This window comes from Cyprinodon variegatus, unplaced genomic scaffold (genome assembly GCF_000732505.1).
Source record: "Cyprinodon variegatus isolate N-32 unplaced genomic scaffold, C_variegatus-1.0 Scaffold810, whole genome shotgun sequence".
In the NCBI taxonomy this organism is placed as follows: domain Eukaryota; kingdom Metazoa; phylum Chordata; class Actinopteri; order Cyprinodontiformes; family Cyprinodontidae; genus Cyprinodon; species Cyprinodon variegatus.
The window spans coordinates 244,649-258,994 of record NW_015151263.1 but is presented as its reverse complement, the minus strand read 5'-3'; the positions used below and the strand labels follow the sequence as shown (position 1 = coordinate 258,994).

General features: G+C 35.6%; 1 protein-coding gene across 1 annotated transcript; it reads right to left on the bottom strand.

Moving 5' to 3' along the window:
- Positions 1-9,259: 9,259 nt before the first annotated feature.
- On the bottom strand, positions 9,260-13,071 carry LOC107098788 (B- and T-lymphocyte attenuator-like). The gene is made up of 6 exons (XM_015396636.1): positions 12,996-13,071; positions 11,330-11,647; positions 11,151-11,201; positions 10,459-10,581; positions 10,338-10,372; positions 9,260-10,251 (listed from the first exon to the last, which is right to left on the bottom strand). The coding sequence occupies exons 1-6, from the start codon at positions 13,069-13,071 to the stop codon at positions 9,928-9,930; spliced, it is 927 nt and encodes a 308-aa protein (XP_015252122.1). The 3' UTR covers positions 9,260-9,927.
- Between the last annotated feature and the right edge of the window lie 1,275 nt (positions 13,072-14,346).

Sequence of the window (14,346 nt, the reverse complement as noted above, 5' to 3'; positions counted from 1 at the left end):
TTCAGAAATGTTGCTTATTTAAAACTATGTCTAACACCTGCTTGAAGTACTTTTAAACTGCAATATTTTAATGATATATTATGTTTGTTACAATAATCAAAATTGCTTTTTAGATACCGGTAAAAATAATAATGTAGTTTTAAACAGCTAACAAGCCTAGTTTAAGGTTATAAACTCTGATTTCCCTTCCACTAACAACGATTTCTCCATGCCTACACCAAGTGCAATTCAAAGATAGTGAGAGCTATTAAACCTAGTGGAATATTATCAGAGATATCAAAACAAAGAAACATTCTGAAAAAAGATGAAAAATAATTGTTCTTAAAAACTTGATCAAATAAAAAGTTTGATTAAAAGTGGTTTTATATTTAAATTTCTTGATTTAATGCTTAGTTTTAACCATTTACTGCCAAAATTCTCCATGTTTTTTACAGCATCTGACAAGTTTTCTTCTGGAATATTCCCAAACTGCATGTTTGTTTATGCATATCACTAAAAACAAATTCCTTATAGATATAAAACACTACTTAGCAACAAAGCTTTGATTCTGATTGCTGAGCTCGGAGCATCTTCACATCAACTCTCACCAGCTTTCATTTCTGCTCTGTTTGTTTTGTTCTACACTCTTCTACAGTGTTTTGCATGCAAGTATAAAGGTTAGGTTTCACTCTCATCTAGTTGAGCATTTTAGCACAGTTACTTTACTTTGACTACACATCTGTGGTGGAAAATGTTCATCTCTGATTATTTTTATCCTGTTTCAATTAAGCTGTTTTGCATTATCTATATTTGGTCTTAAGAGGAGGTGCAGTTTGTTCTTTGGCATCTTTTTAAATCTTTCCCTAATGATTGTGTTTAATGAGCTGGAGTCAGAAGAGATTTACAGTCTAGTTCTGCTAAGGAGGAATGATAATAATAGATTTGTTTAGGCTTGAAACAACCTATGTCTCCCCCTCCTATATATAGTACTTTGCATGTACAGTAAACTAGCTGCTTCTGCTGCCTCTGCTGCATGCAGTCTAAGCGTTGCATAAGCATTTGCAAAGAGAAAGGTTTATCTTTTTACTCTGTTTTGATAAATAAACAACCTGCACTTCTAAATTTTACATTTACTAAGGTAGTTTCTATGTAACTATATCTCTACTTATTGTATTTATTTATTTTTTTATTACTATATTAGTATTTTAGTTTGAATCTATGCGTCTCTCTTTCTTTTTCAACAAACTTAATATTTGACTGGTCAGAATAATACATTAACATCAAATGAAAAATAAATTTAGTGACATATTAAAGGTTTGATACCTTACAATCAATTTGCGAAAAGGGTGCAAAAACCCTGCAGCACAATTGGATTTGGAAGTTTCCACACTATGAAAAAGTTTTTTTTTTCATTGAATAGGGTTTAAATTAATTTAAAAAAAAGGCACTTTGTTACAGTATATCTGCTGATGATTGAAGCACTACAGGTCTAAGCATGTTCCCTCTGATATAGAAGTAAAAAACATTTAACATATTTTCAAATTAAAGTTTTAATCAAAAATATGTTGCTCATCTTTGTTGTTTGGTTTCAAAAATAGGACCAAGGTTTACATGTTAAAGTTACATTGTTTAAACTTTGTACCATACATGCCATTAAGGAAGTGAGAAAAAAAGTGTGATGTGAAAACCCAAGGGGCAGAGAACTACCATTTTTGCACATAAACACAAAATCCTGCAATGAGTAGTTGTTTTCATATTATAACACGTGTTAAACAACTTAAACTTTTTAACTTTAGTTACAGAATCTAATAATCATTCAGCCTCCAAGGTGAGAACGTGTTGTGTTGAGATGGGGGGGGAGAAAAAATCCCCTTCAGCAAAACTTGTGCGAGTTTTGACGTTTTTACGATGCCAGGTGTGGTTGGTTTACTTCCTGTTTGTGACTCTGGGGGGTCTTTGTTTGATTTATTTAGCATAAATCTTTCTGCAAACTCTAATAAACTTGGATAAAGTATTTAACCACTTTGATGGGTCAGTTGGAGGACTTTAGCAACATGGTGAATGTAAAACACATCAGGATTCAGGCACTTTCTTTTTACATAACATGGTTTTACGGAAAATCCCTTTGAAAATATTCCAGACACTACTGCTTTTGGTCTTCCTGACCAGTTTATGGATTGTTAACCTGCTTACTTTGTCAATGCTGTCCCATATTTGTCAAGGCTCAGAGCAGAAGACCCAGTATTCAAGTGTTTATTCAAAAACGTTGGATCTGCAGTGAGCAGCTAGGGTGTCTGAGGCAGGAAACACGGTTAAACACTTGTGAATCTGGCGTAGAAAGATTATGAACATGTGAGTCACTAACCTGGTCCTAAAGTTAAGTCTGTCCAGAGGACAAGGCATATTCCAATCGGTCGGCTTTTAGAAGGACGGCAGGAGATCATACCTGGGCAGACGAAGGAAGGCAGGATAATCCAGACAGCGAAGCCAAAACCGGTGAGGACGTGCTCAGGATTCAGAACCACAACATCAGAAGTCCGAAGAGGCTCCGAAGGGAAATCCAGGTCGGTGACAGGAAGCAGCTACAAGTTCGGTAAACATGTAGAATCCAGTAGGAGTCCAAAGACAGGTCAGGCAAACAGATCAGACAGGAACAAGCAGGCTCAGTGGTTGAGAGGCAGAACAGGACATCAGAAACACTAAGGTAATCCTGAAAGGCTCTATCCACAGGCTCGAGAATAATCTGTACCGATGCCTGGAATAAGGCAGGTTAAATGGAGGCTGGAGCAGGGGGATCAGATGAACAGTAATGAAAAACTGGGCAGAGTTAGACAGGTGAATGAAATGAGTAATTAAGCCAGTCATCGGTGCCAAGATCAGGACAATATTTTATTTATGTTTATCTTTCATTGTGTTATCTGGTGGACAATAGTGAGACAAAAATGATTTTCCCCTTCTTGTTTTCAGAATCAGCTGAATTAGGCTATAACCACATTCACAATCAAGGAGTTTGACTTTGGAAACAGCTGGCAGTCCTTTTCCTGACCCTTTATCTGTACAAGTCCTGGATTTAGAGGGGTCAGACTGGATGATCCTTTCATTAGACCTGATTGTTGTACTCTACACCTGCCTTGTTTTGTGACAATACCAAACCATGCAGTAAAGGGTGAAAACAGGATGGACAAAAATATGCTGGGGTAGAAGATGATGTTGGTGGTTGTACTTCTTTAGTATCCACAGGATGTATAGTCTCTGCTGGGCCTTCATTGTGTAAAGACTGGGGTGGATCTTAAGCACCAAAAGCGATCTTCAGCCAACAATGTGTTGTAGAGGATGAAGGGGTGAGGATGTGTGAACGACAAAGTTCGAGGTGGTTCTGATTCAAATCCTGTCCCTATGCAGGATCGTCAGTGTACCGAATCAGACACTAGGCAGTAGCATCGTCTTGAAACTTCAGGGGTTTCACAAATGCATGCAGACATTGGCTACAGAAAAAAGAAGAGTGGGGAGACAACAGATCTCTAGGAAACGCTATCAGGAGGCCTTTATGGGTGTAATTCAACATAGATACAGGTCATGAGTCACAGTATGGCCAACACCATCTGGCAAAGATGGTAATTAACCGTTTCCTTTACAAAGACTTCATAGAACAGTTTATATAATTACATCTTGAGTAAAAACTAAAAACAGAACTAGACTTGATTTACCATTTCTACCTTTGTACAGGATATCTATAAAAGTTTTAACTGCACAGGAAACGGCTTACACCTGTTCTCTGTCTTACTATTCTATGTAAATTAGACAAAGGCAGGGTTATACTCATTCAGTTTCACTTCTACATCAGTTTGGGTTACAGTATTTAAAGAGCAGGAAACCAAGCAGGTGGCAGCGTGATGCCAAATACCATTTCTATTGCTTAATTCCACATATGTGTTACTGCTAATATGCAACAAAGCCGCTAAAACACTCATAAAAACAAGACACAAAAAGCTGTCATATATTGCTGTCAAATGGCCTAAAAGTCATTTTCATAGATATGTGTGTAAAGTGGAGGAGAAACCGCTTTTTTTTTCTGGCATTTTCCTGTAAAATGAATAAAAAAAGTTTACTTAATTACCTTTAAAAAGACATGATAATAAACATGCTGTCTTTGTGTTTATATAAGAGGCCTACCTTTAGCCACAAGATGTGATACAACACACATAGTGGTGACTATAATGACAAAAATCAAAAATACACAAAGGTTGCTTATAAAAATGGGGACGTTGTCCGAAAGGGTGAAGTTCTCTGCAAGATAAAAATCTTTATATTAGCATTAAGGCGGCTTTTAAATGCAATTTAAAATCTTGCTTAGCATAAATTATTTTAGATTTGACAGCATTTGCAAAAGTATTCACCACAATTTTTTTATATAAATGTAATGTTAATACTTTAGTGTCCTAGAATGGGGAAATTAACTTTTCCCCACGTCTGGGGAGCAGTCTGGGGTTAAGGGTCTTGCTCAGGGACCCAGAGTGGCAGTCTGTGGGAGTGTGTGGTACTTAAACTCAGAACTTCCGGAACCCAAGTGCAATGCTCTAACCACTAGGCCACCACTACCCGAAAGGATGGTACAACCAGGAAGTTTAGCATGTTTTAATAGGATTTTTTTCATAGTCCGATACATGATAGAGCAAAAATGTGGTAAGATGTACTCAGGAACAATACTGAAATGTTTGGCTCCCTGAAGTAAAGAAGGTCCAGAGCTAAGGCTGTAAAATCTGCCAGCAACATCATTACATATATTTTCCACAAAGGTTTACTTTTATATAAAAAGTATGATAAAGAAAACCATTAAAATTCAATTTTCATACCGTGACATGTGAAGAAGATACTTTGGTCTGAAAGCTATATTGAATTTTTAGCTGAGTGTTATGGCAGGTTAACTCTACACCTCACTTTAAGCATGCTATCCCCACAGGGAAACATGGTGGGCAATGTATCATGCTGTGGGTGGTATTCTTCAACTGGGACAGAGAAGCCAGTTTGGATAAATTTAAAGGTAGATGGAGCTATAGGTAGGTAACATCTCTTATAAAACGGGTTGAAAAAGAAATGGGACTAGGGTAGAGGTTACTTTGCAGCAGGAAAACAACTTTAAATATCATAGATTAAATGGTCTAGAACAAAACATTTTCATGGGTTATAATCACCCAATCAAAGTCCAGCACTGAATCTAATTAAGAATCAATGTGAATATATGAACATTGATGTTTACTGACGCTCTCAGTCCAGCATGAGACTATAAACTTTTGTCCCTTAAATTACAGTTTCTAGTTGTGCAAAGCTGCTAAAGACATGCTCCAAAAGACTTGACTGTAAATGCTGCATGAGTTTCCACAAAGTATCGCATCTGGGAGGATGACGTGCAGCGAAAACCACTCACTGTTGACAGCGATGATGACTGCGTCACCCACACACCTCCACAGTGATATGATCAGGAATTACTTTGGCTAATATTTTGAAAGATTAGGTATAATACTCTTTTTAGATGCATTGATCTTTACCACTTTATTTTAATACTTTTGTTAGAGCTGATGTAAACACGTGTTTCTCTATGTTTGCAGAAGTTAATGAAGCAATCAATCCAGATTTCAAAAATAATTTTTTGATTGTGTTTGTATTTCTGTTCTTCAGCCCTCACCTGTTGCAGCAGTAAAGGGTCATAAATGGAAATATTATTCATACTGGTTTTTCTACCGCAGTAATAACAGTATAATTACAGTAGGAGGGGTATTGAAACAGATGTAAGCACTATAGAAACAGCAGCTGAGTTAACCAAATTAAGGTTAAACATGGTGCAGAAAACCACAGAGCACTCTGTGGTTTCAAATTTGTGCCACTTAAATATTAGTCAAACAGCTAAGAGTTACAATATAAGAATGCTAAAAGGGTTAGTGCTTTTATTAGAGCTGGTAAGATTTCATTATTCAGATATTTCCAGATAAAATTTTATTCTTTAAATGAAACCTCTGATTTTTTTGTTTTGTTTTTTTTTTACTTCACATAGTGGAAAAAACAGGTTCTCATTTTCTTGTACACATTAATTTTTCAAAAAAAATTTTTAAGTTTTTTGCACATTACAGTAGAAAAAGGTAAAAGAAATACAGAATATCAATTAAACCCAGCAATATAACCCACAACTAAATGTTAAGACTAAACAGTGCAATATGGGCAATGAAAGAAAATCTTTCTTTACTGTATTTTAAGGTATACATTGTTGTGTCCCGATTTTTACTTTTGTCAAACAGGTATAGAGTTATTTAATTAATTAATTAATCGTATATATGTGTAAATATAATAAGAATAACTTACTGTCATTGTGAGTGCCAACAGATACGGATAGGATCAGCACATAGAAAAGGAATTTATAGGTGTAAAATACCATGTTGGCTGCCTAAGAGATGATCCACGTCAGTGAAGCCTGAATGCGTTCTAAATTTACAGGATGTCACATGTGGTCTGCTTTACTTCCTGTTTTTGATTACGGGGGTCTTTTGGTAGATTTCTTCTATGAAGTTAGGGTAAATCTACAGATTTTATGTAATCAAGAAGAGATTTGTTCTCCACGCATTTTATCTGAAATCAATGCGATGAGGATTTTTTGAAAAAATGCTCAGAACTCCACGTGATTAAATGCAAGGCTTTACATTTACATTATTCCATTGCACACAGTGATTAGGATTACATTCGACTTTTCAAAAGAATCACAATCAGAAATCATTTTCACTCATTCAGTTAGGAAGTGACTCACCTAATACATACAATGTACAATACCTGAAAGGATTGGGTGATTTCAAGTCATGTAATAAAATCTACTTTACATGAAAGTAAGTGCAAAACAGTCAAATAAGTTTGCTTCGGCTGTGTATGCTACACATTATAGTTTGCAGGCTTAGTTTGCACTCATTACTGTCAAATATATTAATCACTGTTTTGCTAGTCTCAAAAAATACAGTTAGAGATTTCACGTAAAAGTCCAAGTTACTCATTTGGAAAGCATATCTGTGCTTTGCAGCAGTCATAGAGCAGGAAAAGGTACATTAGATGGAGTTTACTATGATAAAAATAGAAACCATTCGGTTGGTTGCTGGTAATATTACATTGTACCAGGATCATACAATATTAGTTTTTTAAAAATCCAATAAGTGTGTCCATCTAGATGTTTTGAGATCAACTCAGCCCTTTGCCAATCCAAGTACATTAGTATCATTTTTTCTTTTTTTTTCTTTTTTTTTTTTGCTCATGTACTTTATGAGTGTGCATCTGTTTGATTTTGGCTTACCTAAGTGTTCTGCAGAAAAATAATAAAATAAAAAGCTCAGTTTTCACATGTAAAAAAAATGTATTTCTACACTCTAGTTTTTCTGATTTGTTTGAGATAAAGAATATTGGCTAAAAGCTTTGGTTTAGACCATTTAAGTATAATAAAATATATTTATGGCCTACCATATTTAATATTCAAGTTCAGATTTGTGCATTATTGCCTATTGACCTATTTCTAAGAGCGTGAGAACATAATATCACTGATAACCACAAATTGTAATCATAATAATACTGCATTTCTTTCACTTCTAAGCTAGCTGCTGTTTTTCAACTATTTCCCAAATATCCCTGCAAGATTAGATGTAACTGAAGGACTTAGGCTGTGTCTGAACATCCACCCTAACCCCTAAATCACTATATATAGCAGACTTTATAGTGAAGGGCTCTCCTCGCAAAGCATCATGGGATATATCTGCTCATCTAGTGACCATGAATGGTTAGTGATTTTCAAGGTGCATTGTGGGAAATTTGGAGTCCACTACTTTTTCTTCCACTAGACATTCGGACACTCATCTAAAATGGCGAAACCACTAGATAGTGTCCTATAAAGTGATTAGGGCGGATATTCAACACAGCCTATGATTCCTTAAGAGGAAGAATCTTAAAAGATGTTTTGAATTAGCTGGATAATCAGAGTTCTGTCTGGATAAAATGGTCCGAATTTCTCAACAAAATTTAATTCCTTAAAAATCTAACTTTATTCAAACATTACTATAAATTATGATATGCGGTGCATATGCATTGTTTTTCTTCAGCTCTAATAAATAATCAAAACTTGTTTGATTTTTGACATGTTTTCTATTAGTAAAGAACATTTAAACCCCTCATCTTTATCTAAATTACTGTATATTTTATTTAAAACCACTATACAGTGCCCTATATAGTGGTTAGGGCGGACATTAGGACACAGCCTTATGCTACGTTCATACTGCAAGCAGCAGAGGCACCAGCAGCAGCTAGTTTACATGCACAGTCAATGATTGACGAGCAACTTGGCCCAGCAAAGGTCCCGCAGTGCATCTGAAGTGCATGACACGCTTCAGAAGCAGCAGCTGCTGGAGTTGAAAAAATTTAACTTTTGCTGCTTGACACACCACATCAACCAATCAGAGAAGCTGATCTGGGAGATGGCAGGGAGACAAACACAGCACTGCTGATGCAGATCACTATGAATACTCCTCTGAAACAGTTTATCAAAGCCTAAATTAACTGACAATGTCGAATCCTGGCGGCAAAAACATGTTCAATTATATTATTCTGGTGAATGTAGTTTGGAGTAAGTGCGTGAAAATGCTAACATCTACTTCCAGCTGCCGCAAACAGTAGCAGAACACCACAACGAGGCGAATGGGCCTGAGGCAGCTGTTAAACTGGATTCCTAGTGACAGCGAACCGTTGGTGTACAGGGGTCTGACAGCAAAATAATATTTGAAGGCAGGATCGTAATCTTGATTAACTGACTGCATAGATGACGTTTTCAGGTGGACTTTCTCACATAAAAACATATTAAAACTACTTTTACCCACTTACAGCAAAAATATATATGTAGCTGCCATTGTTACAGGCAAAGAAAGGATAGGGTAGCTCAGCCCAACGTGCATTAGACCCACTTTTTGAATACAGCTAGAGCAGCAAAGATGCTTGAGCCGCCCGTCAGGACTAAACTTGTACAAGCATCAAAAATGAAGCAGTACGCACGTTTTTGCTGCTCCTGCTGCTTTCGTTGTGAACGTAGCATTAGTGTTTCCAATAAGGTTAAGTTAATTGTAATGAACTATGCCTAAGAATTTTATTTTTGTTGTTGTTTAGCATCTTTTAGCTTTATGTTTGCTACATGGTTATAACAAAATTAGCACACTTTATTTTAGATATTAAACCATTGGAGGAAAAAAATAAAACAATCTTTAGACAGCTCAGAAGTTACTTTTAAAAAGGCTGTTAGCTCTTTTAGTTCTTTATTATTTCACTACCATCTAGCTAAAAATAAATTTAGATTGTTAGGTTCTAGCTGGCTGAACACCTTAGTTGTGGTTCTTTGAAGCATCTTCTCAGGACTCTTGCACTGTTTTTCTAACCAAAGCGGTGGGATAACCTACTTATTCATCTCTGACGGCCCCTCATTGAGTCATTGCTGCATAGTTCTTGTATTTTAGCACCAAATACAGAAGACAGGAAGAAAAAAAATGCAGGCTGATGAAAATAACACATCTGTTGAATTAACAATCATTAAAAATACAGTTCAGTTTCCGTTCGGTTTCACCTTTGAAGAATGAGAAACGTGCTTTTTAGTCAGTAGTTTGCAGTGACGTTGAGGCACTTATCGGGGTTTCAGCAGGAACATTTTCCATCCCAAAGAGAAAAGCAGTAGAAACCACAAACCTTCAGTCTTTGATTCAGATCATCCTTTTTGTGTGTGTTTTAGCAAATCCTTTAACATATTTTATTGTGAAAAAGATCAGTGTTTTCAAACTTTAATGGGGGCCATGATTTGAATTGTCTGTTTCCAGAATCATGGATCCCTGCTGTACTCCTCTAAAGAATCTTGGTCCTCTAGTGTGATTTAATCCAACAGACATTCAGTCATTATGGCAGTCGTATAGCTGCATACTCTGTCTCCTCTATTTGCATCTGTGGCCGGGGTGCTTCTCTTTGTGGCGGCCCGTGGTTGAGAGCAGCATATACAACAGAGCTGGGTTCCTGCTCTTGCGTTACATTCCTCTGCCTGTTTCTCTCATTCATCCTTGGACCGGGAAGCGGCTCATTATCTCTAGATGTCGTCAGCTCTGCAGGTTGCCCTGGTAGCTTCCTCTCACTGGCTCTTCTAGATGGCGGCAGGTTGGGGCTTCCTCTTGGTGAATATCGAACCCCATCGTGGACGGCTTGCCCAGCCAAAGGGATCTCAATGTACTGTAGAAAAAAAGTATAACAACTCAAAATAAGTTAAAATGGTAAAGACATAAATATTAGGTCAGGTCAAGCTGAGGAATATTTACCTGATTTTCCATTTTTTGCTCTTCCCTTGGTTTCCCTGCAGGTTAAGCATTTTGTTAAATAGCCATTACACACATCAATAGTAAAAGATTATAAAAGGTTTAAAGAAAATAAAAAACTCACTTTTACATCCATGCATGCATATAATGGAAATAATAATTACTATGATGACAAATGCACCAATGCCAGCAGCGGAGTACACGTACATCCAGAAAATATCTTTTGGTTCATTTTGGGGATCTTCATCTGTGGGATCAAATAGAACATAATAAAAATAAATAAATGAAATTATAAATTCAGCTTACAAAAAAAAAACGATTTTTTTGTGTCCTTTAACTATCAATACAAATGCTGATATATTCATCCCTTTTCCTTTTACAAAATAATTTTTCATTTTCAAATCAAAAGCCAAACTTAAAATTACCAATACAAACTATATATTGCTTTATACTGATCAGGCAAATGATTTATAGCCAGTTCAACAACTTACAACCCTGGAAAGCAATGTTGAGCAATAGCAATAACGTTTCTGTAAATTTGGTTTGATTTATGGTGCATAATATCTCGTATTGTCTACATCTCAAAGGCCAAAAGAGGAATCAGAAAAAAAATGTGTAACGCTAAATCTTTCAGAAAGTGTTGTACAGCTGAATTAATTTAAATTTAATATTGGAGCCTTTATTAAAAATATTTTTTCTCGTCAATTTATGAAAAAAGGTTTAAGTATAATATACACAGTAGTAACTGAAGGTAAAGAATTGCGAAACTCTAATAGGCAGGTAAATTAGAAGGATTCAATTATGAACTCTCCTTACTTGTGTCGTTGTTTATTGCTTTGTTTGTCTTGTTAATGACCTCAGTTTCCTCTGTAAAACACAACAGATTTATCATCATAACCAGATACAGAAGCACAGATGCATGTTAATGTAAGGCTGCTTTGATCTAATATTACTTGTGGTGTGATTAGACATTAGAAAACTGTAAAACCACTCACCAATAACTGTGATATTGATGATATGACTAACACTGCCTTCACTTTCACATCCATATCCTCCAGAGTTATTTTTGAGGATCTTTTGAAAAATAAGGAATAAAACTCCTTCCAGAGGCTTGATCTCCTCCCATCCTATTCTGATGCGATTGCTGCTGTTGACGATGAGACGTTCACGTTCACCCTCTATTTTATACCAGTTGACTCTTGGTGGTGGATTGTTGCAGAATTCAACTGGACAGTCAATCCTGAGTTTCTGTCCAGAAACCACTTCATGGTTTGTGTTTCTCCGCACTAGTAGTTCTGTTGTACAGTCCACATCTGCAGCAGGAGAAAACAAGACATAAGAGATTACACACCTGGATGTGTCTTTTACTGAATTATTAACACTTTGAGTAGGACTTTTTCTCGAGGTAAAGTAAATTGTCCCTGCTGTCATTTCACAGGAAAACTTTAGACACCCAAAGTTTGACCACGGTCGATTGGACAGTAGTATATTTTCACTCATTTTAAGAAAGTTGAACATTATACATCATTATATCTTCTATCTATACTACTTTTCAATATATAGAACATACAGACAATCTATTTAAAATGAATTCAGAACTCAAGATGGAAAACGACTTTCATTACTATTACATTAAAATAGAAAAAAACACCATATCTTTCCTATACAATATATGTTTGTCCTATAGCAAAATACCCTCAAACAGACATTTATAAAAACCAATATATGGAATTCTGGTTTTAAAAAAAAATGCAAAGCTTGTGGAAAAATGTATCTCTACAAGTTTTTATAAAATATTCAAAGTCTATATGCTGAAAGTGGGAAAATATAAATGGATAACATAAGTGTTAAAACTAACGATTGCTTTTAATGTAACAGACAATTTTTCAAATCGTGTCTTTCACAGTCAGAAAGAAATCAATTCAAGCCCAGTTTCAGTTTTTTTCATAAATGATGCTAAATTTAAAGATTACGAACATAAAGCATAACATGCTTTCAATCAAACCACTAATTTTCATATAAAGCATTAATTTTGTTTCAGGTGTTTTAGACTAAACCCTCTTATCTGAGCATTATATCAGTTTGGCAGCATAAATGGTCGGCCTGCTTTTTAGACTTCATGGTAATATAATGTAGCCACTGTGCATGATTATATTATGTTTTCTGGATACGTGTTTACTTTCATTGGATGACATTTTACTGTAATACGTAGGATACATTTTAAACGATTATTTTTATTATTTTTTCTATTTGGTTTATCGCTAAAACACAAAAAAAAACAACAAAAGGAAATTTTAATAAATCTGTTCTTTTTTGCTCAATATAGATGTTTCTCTCATGTGGTTTTAAACCCTGATAGTTTCCATGCATCTCACATTGATGATTGTCTTTATTTTGTAAATAAATGGTAACCAAAGTGATGTTTTCAACAATAATAAAAAAAAAAAAATACTGCTTATTAAAGAGAACTGACATATCTGTAAAAATGCCCAGGCAGTATGTTATCTATTGTTCCTTTAAAACCATCTTTATCTGACTTCCAGCGATGATCTGCTTTCGCCTGTGGATTTGTCTTCATATAAATCAACTGCTTGTTCTTTAAAAGAAAAAGCTATGAAAGTGGTGAAAGAAATGTCACATAAAGAAGACATTTTCACTTACTGTCAGCCTTTGAGGTGAGGAAGAGGATGGCCCAGATGGACAGACTCAGTGCAGTCCAGAGCTGATCAGTCCTCATGATCTCTTCCTTTACAGTTCAGTCACAGATGGCTCTGCTGAGGAGTAATCCTCCGAAAACATTATTTTCTTAAACAAAGCAGTTAGAGCTGCTTCCTCCTTTCGCTGTCTCTACTCCTAGAAACATACAGTACCTGTTTCCCTTTAAACATAAGAGACAATAGTTTTTGAGGTGAGGAGCAGTCGGTGGGAGGTCTCGCTTCTGCAAATTGTCCAACTCAGTGAGGCGTCTCAGAGCAGGGCTTCCCCTCATTATCCAGCTTCAATAAACATCATTTTCTGAACCCAAATCCACATCGTTCTCACAATCTTTCTGTCACTTCCGAGGCTGCTTTCAGTCTGTGCACCTTAACACCGCCTTCATCACTTCTTGACAGTCTCTGTGGTTTGCAATCTTCAAGCTGACTTCCTCTCATTCTCCTCTTCTTTAATCTTCACCATGTGCCTCTCCTGCAGAGCTCTGCGACCTCCTGCAGAGCACCTGTGGTTTCAGTGGAAGATATGTGAGGCCTCTGTTGAGCAGCTGAGGACCCTGCGGCCTCTTAATGGCTTTAATGCCCAATGTGTTCTATTTGTTTGTGGTTTTTATTGCATCAACGCCATCACCACAAGAACACTTTTTTTCTCTTTCAATCAGTGATTAAGATTTTAAAGAAATATTTTAGTTTGGGTGTGTATTATCAATAGCAAAATATTAAACATGTTTATTTATGTTTATATTTTTAATAATAAAATAACTGTATTTTTTTTTTTTTATATTTTCCCAAAAAAAAAAATATTTGTAGGTAAGACTGGCCCACCTGTACCTCCAAATACATTTCTGTCTTAAATTGTTTTTTGTATTTTTGTTTATTTGTTTGTTTTATTTTGTTACTATTGGGTTGATTTGCATCACTTTTCAACTTTTCTTAATTTCGCTTATGAAATATACTCCAAATATTATATAAATATAATATGCATTTACTTTTGAATTAAGGCCATTTTTATTTTATTTTATTTATTTTTTTTGAGGTGGGAGGAAAAAAAGTGAGAATATTGAAAAATTACAAACAAAACGAAATATTCGCATATTTAATTTTTTTTTTTTTTTTTTTTTTTTTTTTTTTTTTGGAGGTTCCTTTTTACTGTGCTTAAAAAAACAGCGCCACCGTGTGTATATCAGAGCAGCTGGCCATGTTTTCGTCATAGACAATGGCCGACGTGCCTAGAGGGCGGCCATTTTGGATCGGACCACTGTTCAGACAGCTCCTGTCAGAATGAATAGAAGGCACCTTAG